The sequence below is a fragment of the Chenopodium album genome, chromosome 10 (assembly GCF_948465745.1).
Source record: "Chenopodium album chromosome 10, dcCheAlbu1.1, whole genome shotgun sequence".
Classification (NCBI taxonomy): Eukaryota; Viridiplantae; Streptophyta; class Magnoliopsida; order Caryophyllales; family Amaranthaceae; genus Chenopodium; species Chenopodium album.
The window spans coordinates 61130656-61147776 of NC_137843.1; the positions used below are offsets into that span (position 1 = coordinate 61130656).

General features: G+C 32.5%; 2 protein-coding genes across 5 annotated transcripts; one reads left to right on the forward strand and one right to left on the reverse strand.

Moving 5' to 3' along the window:
• Window positions 1-1088: 1088 nt before the first annotated feature.
• LOC145564457 (uncharacterized) lies at window positions 1089-10092 on the reverse strand. Of its 4 annotated transcripts, XM_081624767.1 has the most exons (5): window positions 9953-10092; window positions 8433-8663; window positions 7217-7296; window positions 6483-6618; window positions 1089-1293 (listed from the first exon to the last, which is right to left on the reverse strand). In XM_081624767.1, the coding sequence occupies exons 2-4, from the start codon at window positions 8585-8587 to the stop codon at window positions 6500-6502; spliced, it is 354 nt and encodes a 117-aa protein (XP_081480893.1). In that variant the 5' UTR covers window positions 8588-8663; window positions 9953-10092; the 3' UTR covers window positions 1089-1293; window positions 6483-6499. The 4 variants fall into 4 exon arrangements, 3 of the variants coding, with proteins under 3 accessions (XP_081480893.1, XP_081480894.1, XP_081480892.1); XM_081624768.1 differs by lacking the exon at window positions 1089-1293 and having other exon boundaries at window positions 6272-6618; window positions 8433-8658; XM_081624766.1 differs by lacking the exon at window positions 1089-1293 and having other exon boundaries at window positions 6272-6618.
• On the forward strand, window positions 3317-5690 carry LOC145562821 (BAG family molecular chaperone regulator 3-like). The gene is made up of 4 exons (XM_081623223.1): window positions 3317-4298; window positions 4396-4652; window positions 4851-4997; window positions 5078-5690. Exons 1-4 carry the CDS (start codon window positions 4013-4015, stop codon window positions 5477-5479), a joined length of 1092 nt encoding a protein of 363 aa, XP_081479349.1. The 5' UTR covers window positions 3317-4012; the 3' UTR covers window positions 5480-5690.
• Window positions 10093-17121: the final 7029 nt, after the last annotated feature.

Sequence of the window (17121 nt, forward strand, 5' to 3'; positions counted from 1 at the left end):
TACAAGTAATGCCACATCACAATTTTTGGGATAATATGGAGATATAAGGTAAAAATTTATTTACTAAAAAGAGAAAGTAGGAGTATAATTTTGAAACACCCAAAAACAAAAGCAGGAATGCAATTAAGGGATGAAGGGAGTACCATTTATTTAGTTCAGTGCATAGATTTAAGATGCTCCAAACCAATCAGAAAACAAAGAAAACAGGACAAAAAGGTCAATCAAGGTCAATTGATACTACAGTACAGTTTAGAGCAACATTAATTCCATCGTGCATTTTAACCTAACCTAAACCGAATAAGTTACTAATGTAATTTTATTTCTGTCTGCACAAGAAATGGTTATTTTATTACATTGGTAAAAACAACACGTGTGGCTGATAGGCGCTTAGTTACTTGGGTTAAAGATCCTGTACCCGGCTTTTTTTTCGTACTCCGATATTTAGTTCCAACCCAAAGAAGGTTATCGAGGGAGTAATCGACAGTGACCACCCCACCTAACATACCATGCATCCTCATCCATCTAACAGCCACGTGTCCCTACTGTAGCTCTCATCATTAATTTAACAATCATTGGACGGCACTAAGTCCCCAAATCACCCTTCCTCATTTACACGTGTCAGCTAGAGAAACGATATTATCATCTCATCATTCATCATTCATAATTCATCATCACAATCATATCTTCTTATTATAATAAATCCCACTGTCAACTACTTAGGTTGGTGAAAGACACAAGATCCCTTCTCCCTAGTACTCGTAGTTACTAGGGGCTAGTAGTAATTTACCTTTCTGAATTAATCTTTTTTATAAAATGTAATGGAGAGTATTAGTTTAATCATTAATCTTAATATCTTAACCTTCCACCTAAAGCTTTGGCGGCTTCCAATCTCCTATATGCGTCATCTACATGCGGTAATAATAGCTAATAACATACTTCTTTCATTTGATTGAATATTTTACTTTTTGCACTTCTAACATCATTCATATTCTATGTACATATATTGATTTATGTACAAGATTTTTTTTTTTTTTTTTTTTTTTTTAAAACGGGAAGTAATAATATCATTAAATAGTAATCATACGACATCTATAATAATAAAGATCTATTAACCAAAGATATAGAGAAAATATTATAACTTTTACAATCAAAATCATAACTAATTTGCATATTTGGCATAGCTCATATTCCACCGCTTTAAGCTTGACGCGAGCTGATCTTTTGATTGACCAATTGATGACAAATTCCAGACCCATAGGAATCCAAATCACAATCCCAATTATTATGAGAACCCTAAAAATAAAATTTTAATCAAAATCCCAAAAAATTGGAACACACTCTCACGGATGGAGAGAACAAAAAAAAAAAAAAAAAAAAACAAACAAACCAAAACAAAAAACTAAATTGAATTATAGAAAAAGGGTCGAAAATATTCTAATTCTAATTTCCGAAGAAATTAGACTATTTCGGCCTAAATGACCAAGAAAACTAAAACCCTAAAAGAGAGAGGAGGGAGAAGAGAGAAAAAGAAAAAAAGGGCAGCTTTTGTACAAGAATTAATATAAGTATGTGCCTATGTGAAATATTGTTAGAATTGTCTTAGAATATATTCGTAGCATACAATACTTTGTAATAAGATATAAATATATCTAAGGTCAAAATGCGCGATATTTGGAAAACTAGTATTCCGTATGAAGGGTCTGTTCTCTTCACATTATTTTCAATTCAGTTTTTAATATCCTTCTCTCATAAAATATTCAGTTCACTTCAGCTCCAATAAGTTCAGCTCAATTCAGTCAATCAGAATAGGCCCGAAGTATATTTATTGACACTTTCTCCTAGGTCAATATTTCGGTGCATGAGGTTTTTTTTTTTTTTTTTTTTACAAATGGTCAAATGATATGGCCGGCTACACACAAAGCATAAAGCTTTTCTTATATAATCCGTGTTTTTATATTAATCTTAAAAAACACTTTTAAAGTAAAGATGATAAAAAAATTGAAATATATAAATATAAAATCCAAAAATAATTAACATAATACATACTAGTATACTACGGAGTAGTCTATTTTCATTCTAAGGGCATGTTATGATTTATTGTATTGAACTGAAATGAACTAATTGGAGCTGAACTGAAATGAAATGGATTATTTATGAGAAAAGGAATTTAGGAACTGAACTGAAATTAAGTTGAAGAGAATATCCTAAATGAAAACATGGGTTATTTGGTTAAATATTTACAAAAGTCAATATAATACTCATTTCCTTTTTAGGTAAACCAATATACAATACTTCTTTCGATTTAAAGGTTGTATTTTTTGGCATTATTACCCTCTTTTTGATGAGTTGTCATTTTTTTTTACTTTATTTATTTATTTATTTATTTATACTTTTAACATCAATTCCCAATATTTTATCTTTCTATCTCTTTAATTATTCTCAACTACTTTTTCTTTCTCCCTATATCTCTCTAACCCCATATGTACATATGTATTTTTAATTATTAGTTTTAAAGAATTTATACGGATTAACTTTCATAATTCCCGTGTAAAAACCAAAAAAGGCTTCGTATTAAGAGACGGATGGAGTACAATTAAAAATAGAAAATAAAATATACAATCAATTCATAGAAAAAAGGAAAATAATGTTATTAATCATTTATGTACCTCATACCTCATCATAAGTTCAAAACCTTGGTTGGTTCGCTGTAGGGGTGGCAATATCATCCAAACCCGATGGATAACCATCCACCCGATCCAAATATATGGACGAAAACCCGAACTTAAGCGGATGACGGATGGATGATGGATGGGTTGGGTGACGGATCGGGTCGGCTACGGATGATGATACATCCAACCCATCACCCGATCCATCACCCGACCCATCCATCCACCCGTTAAATTTATATATAAAAAAAATAAAAATAAATATTTTTTTAATAAATTATTGTCTATTGTAGTGTTAGGAATTGACATTTGTTTTTAATTTAGTAAAAAGGAACGAGTATTAGAAGGATGTATAAAAGTTTTAATTAATTGATCATTTTTTTTTTCAAATCTCAATTTTAATTATTAAAGTGCAAAGTTGTATTTATATATATATTTCACCCGATCCACCCGATTCATCCATGGATGACGGATGGATCGGATGTTGATGAAGGAAAATTAGGTGATGGATGGGTCGGGTGATGGATGGATTTTTGGCGGATGGAGGCGGATGACGCATCACCCGACCCATCTCCGATCCATTGCCATCCCTAGTTCGCTGTCAATCTACTGTAATGTAATAAAATCTTTGAGGTCTCTATTTCTCTTTCTTTCCAGTTGGGGGTGTTGTATTTTGTCTCCCTCTCTTCTTCGCGTTCTCTCCAGAAGTCTTTCACTTTTAAAACCCTTTTTTTTTCATAATTTTTGCAATAATAATAATCCGATTAAAAACCTGATTATTATTATTATTGTCATTAGTAGCGGTAATTGTTAAGAATAGGGGGGGTTAGTTTGACCAGAACTGGGGTGGCTACTTATTTGCCTCACATTCAATTTTTATTTAGTTTCTCAGAAAGAGAGGGAGAGAGAAAGAGAAAGAGAGATCTGAGAGAAATACAAGTAATTAAAATTAGAATTAAAATTTCAGTATTCTTCATTATTTTTTTTTTAAGAAGAGATCTGATTATATATCTCTCTTTCTCTGGTAGAAGAAGATTGGTGGGGTTTTTATTTTCCTTTGTCAGAAAGCCACAGATTCTTTGAGAAAAAGTTGAAGCTATCAAATTTTATGGTTTTTTCCCTCTTCTAAATTAAACCACATTCCTTTCTTAAGAAGGTCCAATGGAAAAGAAAGAAGAGAGGATTTCTTTAACCAGTTTGATCTAAGGTACTTCTTTCTTCTTCAGTCACGTGTGACAGTTAAGGAAAATTTAGAGTGAGGTTTTTTTTGTTTTGTACAAAAAATACAAAAAAATTATAAAAAGGTGAACTTAAGAGGAGGGTGGGGATAAAAATTTTAGGCGAAGATGATGCGTATGAGGACTAAGTTGACAGGGCTGTCACCAATGAATGGTAACACAGCCAATGGTGACCGACACCGAGGTGCTGGTGTTGTCAATGGCGTCGGCGGAGGTGTCGGTGGTGGAGAAGGAGAAGGAGGACCGGAGAATTGGGAGATGCGGCCATGTGGGATGTTGGTGCAGAAGAGAGTAGATGAAGATCAAAATACCAAACCTCCACCAACTATTCGGGTTCGGGTCAAATACGCGTCAATCTACCATGAAATCCATATTAATTCCCAAGCTTCATTTGGTAATTTTTTCTATTATTTTTTAATTTTGTTTATTTTTAATTTATGAAATTGGATGAATTTATTGATTTGTGGAATAATAATTTTAAAAAATTTCAGGGGAATTGAAGAAAATGCTGGCAGCTCCAACAGGGTTGCATCATCAAGATATGAAACTGTATTACAAAGATAAGGAAAGAGATTCGAAGGATTTTTTGGATATTGTTGGAGTGAAAGATAAATCGAAAATGGTGTTGGTGGAGGATCCACTTAGCCAGGAAAAAAGGTACCTTGAAATGAGGAAGAATGCCAAGATGGAGAAAGCAGCCAAGTCTATTTCAGAGATCAGTTTGCAAGTAGACAGACTTGGTGGTCAGGTAATTATATTAATTGTTATTTTAATTACTTGATTTTCAATTAAAGTTGGAAGATTAGAAAGTATGATTGTCGGACAAATAGCTGAATTTTGGAAAATAATTATGTTTGGATTTGGAAGTGTTATGGAGAATGTTTGTATGACCTCTAAATCGAGGTAATTGGTGAATTATGTTTTAATTTGTTGCTGTAAATGGCAGGTGTCAGCTCTTGAATCAGTGATCTTGAAAGGGGGAAGAGTAGCAGAGAAGGATGTTGTAAATGTCATTGAATTATTAATGAATGAATTGATCAAATTAGACGGTATTACCGCCGACGGTGATGTCAAATTGCAACGAAAGATGCAGGTAAACTTTCTGATATAGTGATTAGAAAATTCAGTTTTTCAAATTAGTTGTGATTTTTACATTTCGTAAATTTTATACAGGTAAGACGAGTTCAGAAGTATGTAGAGACTTTGGATGTGCTTAAGGCAAAAAACTCGATACCAGCTGCAAATGGAGTTCACAGGACAAATGAGAATTCAAATGGGCATGCCAGGAATTCAGTCAATGGTAATGTTAATAGTCAAGAGAAAACATCAAATTTGGGAAAACCACCTCTTCCCACCTCACAAAGACAAAGACATTCTATAGGCCACTCGCCATTACAGCCACGGGCGCAACAAGAGCAACCATCAAGGCAATCTACTTCCGGGAATGGGACTGTGGTAACCACACAATGGGAGACTTTTGAGTCTGCACCCCCGCTTATACCCGTATCCCCTACATCGTCGGGATCAAGCACTCCAAAACTCATCAACCCCAAGTTCCCTTGGGATTTTGAGTAAGAGAAATTTATACATATCCCCCTATATGTTTTATGTGTGTGGATGTGTAATTTTTTTTTTTTTTTTTTTCACATTCCGATATCTGTGTCCAGTTGGATTTGGTTTCAGTTTGTTCATTCTTTTCTGTATCTAGATTTTGTTAGTACCCCCTTATTGCCTCACCATTTGGGAAATAAACAGGGGATGTATCCATGAATATCGATTAATACTATGATAATGGCCCGTCTTATTTTACTGTTAAGACTCTGGATTCTTTAGATATTTCCCTTCTAGTTGTGGTAGGGATGAGAAGTAATAAAAGGTGTAAATTCCTGGTGTTAGTTATAATCATGGATGAATTGGTATAAACCAATTTGAAAACATAGGCTAGGCCTTAGTTTGTTGCCGCTGTTTGGTCTGCCTTTCTCACTCTTCTATTACAAGCCAGTGCTATTATTGGTAAGTACCATTCCATAACAAAGAATGGTAGATAGCTAGAGGTAGGGAATATTATTGCTCTTATATGCTTTGCTTCCTGTGAGGTTTACAATGACAGGTGAGAATGTGAACCAAAAGTGGGGAGGGGGAAGGCACCACATTACTTCTAACAAACCACACCATAAATAATCATAGATTGGGCTAACACTATTAGGGAGGACGAGGGTAATTTAATACTTGTACCTTCCTCCCAGGAGCAACATTTATGGTCATGGCATGCGTGACTGTGTGAGATGGCACATGATCATCACGGGGGCCTCCATGTGCCAACAGGAGCACAATGCTAAGTGCTCCATCCCCGGTGCAGTAATTAAGTTAATAGGATGAAGATTTGGGCATTTTATTGGCTTCCCTAATTCGGAATGGCCTATTTTCAGTATATTCAAATAGCAGTTAAGGGCAGTTTCTAGTTACTACATGTAGGATGCCACATTGGCCAAGATAATGTATATTCATCTCCAAAATGATACAGTATAAAAGTAGTATAAAATATAAATGTTATAAAGCTGTGATAATTGGCTATTACCTGGCACAAGTCATGATCTATAAGGTCTGCTTGAAGCTGAAACATTGGGAGCAAGCAAAAAACACAGCCACCTGAAACTCCTTGTTTGTATTGAACACTTCACTTGGAGCGGAAGTTGTCCCTGTCCCTTTGATTCCTGTTAGCACATGGAGGAAAAGTACAAAGAAGGCTACATTCAGATTAGACTGAGCTTCGAAGTAAAATATAATCCAATTGAGCCATGCGGATAGAACAGACAAAATAGCGCGGAAGCATAACACATGGCAAGAGGGAAATTGTTTGCAGCATTTTTCTTTACAGATTTCGCGCTACTTCAACCATTATCAAGTCATTGCAAGCATATGAGATGATAATTGTTTTTGGTAAACATTTTTTTTAACATTATGCAACTTGTATCACTGAGATAATTACAATCTCGTGACTAAAGAATTGATCAGTAAGAGAGCTGAAATCACAAATTCGATCATTAAGGGTCATATAATGTACATCAGCAGCAAGGGTTGTGTTAATTCATCATCTTTTCGACCAGGGGAATAGTCTGATGGTCCTCTATGACTAGTTAGATCATGGCTTTTAGCTGTAAAAAGCAAAGTGCATGCTATAGTAATTCTAATTAGCTATACAATATACGAAAGTACTATACTTAAAAAGTAGAGTATTTCACCATGAAAAGATTCTAACAGAAAAGCAAATCTAGAATCAAATCTATTTCATTAAAGGAAAATGAAGCTGACCTAAACGTGCAAAATGCCTGGCTTGGGAGCACAAAGACCAAAGAAACAGTTGGGCAAAATCAGTGATAAGCTTAGTCCAGCTGTAATTGTTATAATAGTATACTGTATTAGACAGTGTATACAATAAAACTCTACAACCCACACACTCTTAGCCGGAAAACTAGGAATGAACTAAATTATTTTGCTGCACAGTAAATACACAGAAATATTCAATAGCTGCAAATTGTTTTTAAGTAAAGGGCAGTATTGCATAAAGAATCAACTGAAGAATTTGAAATAAGTAAACGACAAGAATAGACCAAACCAGCTCATTTTCTTATTCCTTATGTTATCATAGAAGGTGCTCAAGTTAGAAAAACATCATCAATTTTCAGGATTCTAAAGTTCTAGATATGCTGGAAATCGTAGAATTATTTATGTGACACACCATAGAAAGATTGGGTTGCTACATGCCTACAGATCTCAGAATACGAAGATGGTTATTAAAGACAGACAGATCTTTAATATACTATATGTATTGCCAAACTGAAGTTCCTACAAGGGAAGAACCCTGTGAAGTTTGCACAGAATCATGGTGGCAGATTGTTTAGGCATACTTAGGAGTTAGGACGAAGGTGAATTGTTCGCTGCATATAGGATCTGAAAGAACTATTAAATGGTACCCAAAATATTTGTCATGTTACTGAATCAAATTTCATATTGACAGATAGCACTATTATGTAGAAACATGAAACATAGCACGAGGAAATGACGATATGAGATTGTAAACTCATCAGCTAAAAGTACAATTTACATAGCATGCCATCCTAATACCCTGTTACAAAGTACTTCCTAACCTGTTCACCCTAAGCTGCAATTAGACATTATGGATGACATTTGATATGGCACGATTGTTAGTTTGTATACCAATGACATTGGAGAAGTTCATGCACAGGATCATGGTTTGACTGGTTTTACAAATGATCATGGTGTTAGGACATAACATATCATCCTGAAACCCTCTGTTACAGCTTACAAAGTACCTCTAACCAGTCCATTATAAGCTGCAACGAGAAAATAATGCAAGATAAAGAAACATTACGAATGACACTTGAAATTGCACGATTATTAGCCTACACTTCCAAAAATCAAAGGTTCATAGCCCTCATAGGTAAACATGAAACACCCTAGAAGAAGAACACGGAAGAATAGTTTTTGTATAACGGTGGAAGAATACCTGCACTGGATTATGGTTTGACTGGTTGAACGGATGATCGTAATGTTAGGCAATTCATTGGTAACAGAAAAGTCTTGTCTTCCTCTACCCTTCATAATTAAATTCACAAGAAAAATGCATACATCAAGATCATCATCATCATCATCATATGTCATCACATATCCCACATAGCAGATTGATCTTCATCACTCTGCTTAATCTTACTCTGTTTGATATCCATACATATCTACACTGAAAGGAAGATTTGTATGAATACTGGTTTCAATATTATTTTGAAATATCTTAATGCCTTCACATCATTAAAGAAAAACATACTTCATATGTAACATTACATAAAATAGAAAGGTTTGGTTGATGAAGAACAAGATATTGTGTAGGGTGGAATTAGAACAATAAGGATGGCACGATATTTTCTAGTAACGATCAATACTAGCACAGGCAAGTAAACTGAAAAGAAAAATTTTGTGCATTGCTGAACTTCTGACTAATATCATAAAAACAGATGATAGTAGTAGGACGAAAAGCATTTAATCACACTATCTAAACTTAGTAAACAACCAGTATACAGCAATAACAACATTAAACGAAAAACCAAACCATTATGCACAAAGCTTTAGTCCTAGTGTCCTATCCAACACCGAATGATAAGGAGACTGTTTTCCTATGTAAGGTCAGTTAAAGTCTTATAAAAGAGCTGAATATCGGTTTTCTAAACTTCATAAACCTTAATCCGATCAAACTAGCAGTGGTAGTTCATAGACCTACATTTAGATGATTGATTAAACAAGCACGTTAGGAGCAACAACACGAGAGTACAATTGAAGCGCTTGCTCTCATATCTCATGGATGCAATGTGAAATCATGCGAAAATTATGTGTTCAAGTCCATAAACACATAATCACGTGACACATTATTGTAGTAGAAACACTGTTTAAGCATGCAGTGTTCTGATCACTCTTCCGAACTTATCAATTCTATGATAGATCTTTCTGCATAATTGAACAAGTTACAAGCTACTATTTCAGGAAAATTTTTGAGCATTGCATACTCCTAATTATTGAAATTTCTCAAACCTAAGACAAAGTAAACATAGTATCAACTAATACGGAGTAATAGATAACAAAAAAAAATTTACTTCCAGAAGTTTATAATAGCAACAAAATTTAAGCAATTTCGAGTTACTCATCTCCTTATCATATTCCTAATTTTAGGCGCAAAAACTCAGATTATATCAAATATCCAAATCTAAGTATGATGAAGAATTGAACATCACATTGTTGAAGCATAATCAACAGAAATTAATTCATCAAACAACATAGGAAATATAACGGTATATAAGTCCGACAAAATTCGCGCAATTACTCTAACAATCACAAAATTCAAAGTTATAAGGAATTGATCATCACAGAATCAACGCATTATCAACGAGAATCAGCAGTTTAGGGAAAAATTACAGATAATTAAGCTCAAAAAACTGGATAAATTTAAACTTTAAGCTGATGAAATGCTGCAAATTTTACCTCATTAATCAGTTCTGGAAACCCTAGCTTTTGCGAAGGAGAAGTGGAGAGGAGAGAGAAAGAGATTTCGCAACTGATTTCTCGTTTCAAGCGACATTAATTTCTCCAGTGATCGACAAATGAGGGAGGATAGAGCTCTGATAAAGTTGGGAGAATTAGAGTGGCAGTTTTGAATTTGGGAATTTATTTCACTGTGTAAGAGTATTGAGGAAGCTTAAAGCTAGCCCAATTACCGGAGTTTCCGTTGCATGGCCCAAAACCCAAAATCTAGGAGTTCTCCCCACGGTGTTTTAAGGGAAAACTAATGAACTTGTTTTGTCTATTTTTATGATGGATCACGATGGAGTTATGAGAAAAACAATGGATATTTCGGTGATGGATGGCTGGCTAGGGATGGTTTACGACACATTAGGGTGGCGCCTTGTGTTGTCCAGCCGTGTTTAGAGTCTCATTGTACTGGAAGGTTGGCTAGGGATTATTTACGACACGTTATGGTGACCATGTGTTGTCCAACCGTGTTTAAGGGTCCTCTCGTCCGGAAGGCTGGCTAGGATGGTTTACAAATTACAACACATTATGGTGGACTTGTGTTGTCATCCGTGTTTAAGGGTCCGAGGGGTCCGACCTTTGGAATCCGATTAACCGTGTATTGTAGGGCCTTGATTTTGATTTTGTGCTTGATGTTGGATTGTGCTATCTATCTTGGAAATGCAAAAACATAGCCCAACTCAAAAGTATAGTCATAGTAAAAGGCCCATTTATCATCAACGCTCCCTAACAACGTCGTCTTCATATCACTGCCACAAATTATAGATCTAACTAGTCAGCCAAATACTAATGCTCATTAAGTATGCATAGTTTTTTTTTTTTTTTTTTTTTTGGGGGGGGGGGGGGGGGGGGGGGGGGGTGGCGGCCCAAATTTTGTAGCCCCATTTTTTGGTAGAGTATAATTGTGCATATTCAAAAAACTTCCGGACTGATCAATCAATATGCTCATTACTTTTTTTTTTTTTACGGAAAAGGTCATTACTTACTCATGGTTTCTCTAGAAAAATAACATACTTGAGCGTTTTAGAGGATTATACATTGAAGCAATCAATCAATAATAATAACTTAATACTAAAACAGACACCGGGAGTGACGCGTGTTGGTGCTGTTTTTTCCCTCCAAAACTCCCCTTCCTTTTCAACCTTTTTTTTTTTTGTGAATTTGATTCTATAATAATATCATTCCAAATCTTTTATATTATTTTATGACAAACATGTATTCTTTTTTATTTGGGGTTCATAATTATTCTATATACATTTACCTAAATAAATATTTCAACTCTTTTCTAATTATCTTTTAAATGGAGTATTATTAGATTTTGCCAAAAAAGTAATAATAAATTGATTCATATAATAGATGTTATAGAAATTACTTTAAAACATCACTTATTATTATTATTTTTTTAAATACCTTAGCTAGCTAATATTTTATTTCAATTTTAATTTAATATAACTATATATTTAAGTTAATTACAATTTTATTTCTGAAATTTTACTACTATACGTACATATTATCACAAATTAAGGATTTATAGAGTATAGTAAAGGTGTATTGTGTATAGCTATAAAATAAAAGTTGTGTTTGACAAATGAGTTTTTAGATATAAAAGGGGATATAGTATTTGTAATTTTGTGTATATGTTTGTGTATTTTTTTTTTATTTTTTTTATTTTTTTTGACAAAGAAGATTTTAGTTTGTTGTTTGATTGATTTTTGATGTTTATTAAAAATGCATTTATTTATAAATATTTACTACTATGACCACTAGATCTGATCAAACCAATTCCCGCCTGAAAAATTATCGGGTTTGAGCAGTCTAAAAAATCCATTTTTAGATTATTTTTCGCTTCGCCTATTAATATATTTTATGATATTATAATCTCTATGTATTTTATTTGTATGTTTAATCAAATATTATTTGTTGGATATAATTAATTTTCTTACAAAAATTAGACTTACCGTGCATAGCATGGGCCTTAAGCTAGTTAGAATATAATACATGGTTCGAGAATATTCTAGAGCATCATAGATACAAGAATGATGAAGGAATTTCTAGAATTTTCCGGCCATTTCTTCCAAACTCTATCTACAACTATAAATATAGGTCATGGGCATGGGCATTCAATCATCATACATACACACATAAGAAGCCATACCATACACTAGCCTTTCTACATACTACATCTCCTTGTACTATTTACTTTCTTTACGAATCCACTATTCCTACTTTATAATTCTTCCTTTCAACGATATTTGTACTCTCCTATTTTCATATAGTGGATTATTTCGGCGCTCCCGTTCGTGGGGTTTTTATAATTTTTCGCACGCTAAATACTGTGTTCATTATTTTACTATTTATCTTGCCTTTCAACTTTCTCCATTTATCAATCTCTACATGTTTAGTTTGCTTCCATTATGCACTCACCAATCCCAACTGGGTTATAGCCGTTTTATTATTTTCGGATTTAATTAATTGTCGGATGCCATAAACACTTTGATTAATATGTGAAAGTTGGTTCGTACTACAGTATAATTTAGTTAAAAGAAAAAAATAGGTCTTAGATAATAAATATCTGGTTTTAAGAGTATTCTAAGAGTATATTGTGTATTTGTATTAATGATAAGCAATTCGACCATTACTTTCCAAATGTGGATATTATGGATCTTTAGCGTAGTCAATAAGGAGGCTATGATGCACTCCCAACATGCAAAATTGTAAATAACGAGATACTCAATTGCAGTTCCTAAAGATTAAAAATAAGAGGTTGCCCTTTTTTCCATTTATCTTTAACGTGATAATAGGGTACAGGGGATCCACAATAAAACAAACCTTTAAGAGGTTTGTTCACTTGATACGTCAAACCTCCCCCTGACAAACCTTTCATCAACAATAGATAAACCTATTTACAAGTTTACGTAGGGGACCCACTATCAATACAACTCATTAAATTCATTCAAACCAAAAGTAAAGAAAAATAATGTTTAAAAATAATAATTATTATTTTAATAAATTGATTAATTATGTATTAAATATTTAAGCATAAAATTTGGTTAAAAATAAAGTAGACAACACAATATTACCATTTTATGCATGCAAAAGCTTTGTTTTTTTTTTTTTTTTTTACTATCTTCAATGCTAATATAATATAGTGGGCACCACAATATTTTTTCCTAAAAAAAAAGAGAAAAGGTTAAAAATTTTGTCAAACTCAGCAAGTTCAAACTGGTTTGTGTAGACAAACCTTTAGAAAACAAACTTCAACCCAAAACAAGAGGTTTGTTCACAAACCTCTTAATTGTTCCCACAAACCTCTTGCTAGTCTTTTTGAATCCCAATACTTTACGTCCTTGCATGAGTTTTCTCATTTGTCTTTTTAGATTTTTGTTAAGCTATGTAACACTTTTCTAATTTTTCGTTGTGAATCAAACCTATCTAATTGTAAATGGTATTATTTTCAATTCTTATACTTAATACATCAAGGATGATAAATACAAAAAAGTTTATGATTTAGAATTTATAATTTATTTGTACTCATACAAGTTTTGTACAATTTTATAACAAAAAAGTTTATAAAGACATAAATTAACCTTCATAATTCGCTACTCTAGTGAGTAATCGATCTTGTATAGCATATCTGAACCTGTATTCACCCATTCCCCTATTTATTTTTATTTATTTTTATTATTTTTTTTAATTAATCATTTATTTTAATAAGAAAAGTACTCTATTTTAATGTAATTTGTTTTTTGTTTTTTTCTCCATTAGTTTACAAGAACTAGATGCTATTATTGTACAAAATAGGTTTTTTTCTTACAACGAATACTATAAGTTGAGGTCCCATAACCCCTTTCATTCCCTAAAAGACATTAAAATGAATAAATTGATACCCACATTGTTAAACTTCCACCTAGAATTATGTGCCTTAATATTTTAACTAAATTAAGACTAATGAATGTGACCGTATAAAATAAAATAGTTTGTCTTTTTTGCTCTATTTTTACTTTAAAAATCATGTGCATCGGACAAACCGAAAGATTAATTACTCCGTAGTAGATTAGTTTATAACAACAAGCCAAATATTATTACACAAACCAAAAGATTATAAATGTGGCCAGACAACTACTTCTGACAGATCAGGAAATACTAAATTACTTCCACCACTTATAAGATCTTAATTTTCCGAAAGTGCTAAATTTTGGATCTTAGTGTGTTAAAGAATAACTATAAAGTACAACTAGAGGTACTAATAATGGAAAGCTTGCCACTTGGTAGTCATTTATGATTCTCAAACACAAGATCTATCTACTCATTTATAGGCCCTTCCTATATATTTTGGGGGGCCTCTGCTAAGTATGTAATATAAATCGTGAAATGTTTTATCATTAAGGATAATGTTGAATTTTTATACACATAACAACAAGTGAAAGGAGGATGAATTTTAATTTGATGGGAGATATAGTTAATTCATGAAAGACAAAAAAAAAAAAAAAAAAAAAGAAAAGAAAAGAAAAAAAGATATTCAGAGTGCAGAGAATTAATTGGAACTAAGACATTAAGCTTTAGTGAGGTGCTAAACACGTAGAACATAAAGAGTTACTAAGGACTTAGAAGTTAGAACTAAACACAAAAAAGGACCTTGGACTAAAAAAATGATTCCTAAGAGATTCGAACCTTGCTTCTCTAGGTGGGTGATACTCATTGTTGTGACATGCCGCTCTACCACTACGCTACAACAAATTTTATGGTACTTTAATGCAGCCAATATGATATATTGTAAATTGGATTTTGGGGACCTTTTAATTTGGGGGCCCTGTGCGGTAGGGCTGGTTGCATAATCTCATCACCGGCCCTACGAGTCATTTAAATATAGTGTTTGGGCACATAGATTATTGGTTTTAATTAATCCCCATTTTTTATAACTTAATTTATCAGTGGTTTGATTAGTCAATCTTGTCTTTTTACTCTTGTTTTAATATGAAAACTATTATTTTTGTACATTTAGAATTTTAGATACATGTACGATTCATGAAAGCTGCCCGATGTTAAATTTTTCTCCCAATATGTTTATAGAGGAGTATTGTTCAATAGACCGAGAAGATTGAGGCTCATAACACGTCTATTATGATCATTTCGATTCAAGAGATGAATTGTTATTTTGCGGTTATAATTGGAATTACTATTTGCTAAAATATTATTCCTAATTGTACTCTTTTAGGAAAAAAAAAAAAAAAATCTACATATACAAGTAGCATTTTAATAACTGAAACTTATGTTAGATGTACGAAAATATAAGATAGATGTACTTTAGCAATATACAAGGGTTATAAAACAGAGTAAAATGATACTCCTATTAATAACCATGGGTCTATAAGAAGAAGAATCTCGTATTCACCAAATCTAATATCTCTATATTTCGATGTATATAAGAATTATATGATGCTAAAATGTCAATAGTAAAATTTAATTCGGCTTTTAAATTAAAAACAACTAAACATGCAAACCTTTACCTATAAACCAAACCTACTTAACTACTACACGATAAATAGGAGCGTATGTGTCATATCTACGTACGAAAGCCTACCTAATTAGATTCTAATGTACCATTATACCAATTGTTTAAAATTAAAAAAGCATGAAAATGATGGAAAAGTGTAAAAATTTTTATTATAAACTTTCAAAGTATAAATTCTAGTGCGTATCATGTTGGGCGTCGACAAACAAGAATTATGGTTGAAGCACAAAATTGACACGGAATATAGTGTACCTGCAAAAACTGCCCAATCCCCTCGCAATAACTTTCCCTTTATACTTATAAAGCCGATAGCCGTTAGTTACGTGAGCCATCCATTCAATTCACCTAGCTACTTTCCTTTTGTCTCCCCTATAAGGCGCCACCACCTTCTTTGTTGGCATTGTCGCCGTAATTGTAACAGTTCCCCCCTATATTCTTTCATTAATTAATCTTATGCTAATCACATTGATATAAGTCTAAATTCTCCTCCTACTTTTAATTTCTTTAATTAACTTCTACCAATTGTTTTTGATTGGGATGTGAATTGAAAGTTGTTGGTATATTTTATTTTGTCAATTCTATCTTATGCGTCATGGGTCGAGTAAAGACATGAATCTTATATAACGTTTCACATTTAGACTTTTTTTTTTTCAATTTCTTTTTTAATTGAAATTTTTTTGTGAAGCATGTTTGAAGAATTGAAGCAGGTCTAACTTTTTTAAAACGACAATGCTAACATAGTGAATCTTAATAATATGTTGAATGTGCACGTCATTTTGTACTACTTTAGATTACTTTTGGGCTCAGTAGTCCTAAATTATTTTTCTTATTATTACAAAGCTTACATTGACAGTTGTTTAATTAATTTTAGAGTAAAAAAAATTTAAAATTAAATTCATTAATTCACGGCCATCATGTTTAAAAATTGTATTAGTCAAATGACTATTGTAGAATTTTCATGACAGTTGTACTCTCAGCTATACCCTATAAAAAATATTATTTATTTAAGGATATGGATAATTTTGATAAAAGAGATAGAATACCTATGTTGATGTCATTGTAGTTTGTTTTATAATAATTTTTAAAGTATTAAACCCATTTACTTCTAGATTGCTTGATGATGATGTTGCCACTTGGTTGCTTTGGCTAAAGGTTCTCGAACGAGATCATTGTGTCATCTTCCAATGTTGAAAAACGCATGTAACTAAAAACTATCTTTTATTTTATAGAATATGTAAACAACTAAACAATACTTTTGCTAACATTAAACTAAAGATATTAACCTATGAGTGTTTGGTAATAATTCATGCATGGCCATCTAGAAAAACAATTCCATCTTAATATACAGTAAATTGAAAGCCTAGTTTACTACTGAGTACTCTACCTCGTAGTATTGTTTGATACGTGTGTGAGTCATAATTCACATTGCCACATTGGAAAATGATGGTTTATTATCAAATAATATTATTCGCAAAGGCGAGGATAAATAATTTAAAAGTATATATGTATAGATAGGGTTAAATTTTTTTTTTTGTTTTGTTTTGTTTTATTTTGTTTTTTTTAAGGTAGGGTTAAATTAATTAGTGGGAGAAATCGTTGAAAAGGATAT

What these genes read in the sequence shown, in the direction of transcription:
- LOC145562821 (XM_081623223.1), top strand. Translation starts at nt 4,013, where the DNA reads ATGATGCGTATGAGGACTAAGTTGACAGGGCTGTCACCAATGAATGGT. An exon ending in TAATTCCCAAGCTTCATTTG is followed by an intron (nt 4,299 to 4,395) that starts GTAATTTTTTCT and finishes AAAAAATTTCAG; the next exon opens with GGGAATTGAAGAAAATGCTG. An exon ending in AATTGCAACGAAAGATGCAG is followed by an intron (nt 4,998 to 5,077) that starts GTAAACTTTCTG and finishes AATTTTATACAG; the next exon opens with GTAAGACGAGTTCAGAAGTA.
- LOC145564457 (XM_081624767.1), bottom strand. Translation starts at nt 8,587, where the DNA reads ATGACATATGATGATGATGATGATGATCTTGATGTATGCATTTTTCTT. An exon ending in CAAACCATAATCCAGTGCAG is followed by an intron (nt 7,297 to 8,432) that starts GTATTCTTCCAC and finishes TAACAATTACAG; the next exon opens with CTGGACTAAGCTTATCACTG. An exon ending in CAGGCATTTTGCACGTTTAG is followed by an intron (nt 6,619 to 7,216) that starts GTCAGCTTCATT and finishes ATGTGCTAACAG; the next exon opens with GAATCAAAGGGACAGGGACA.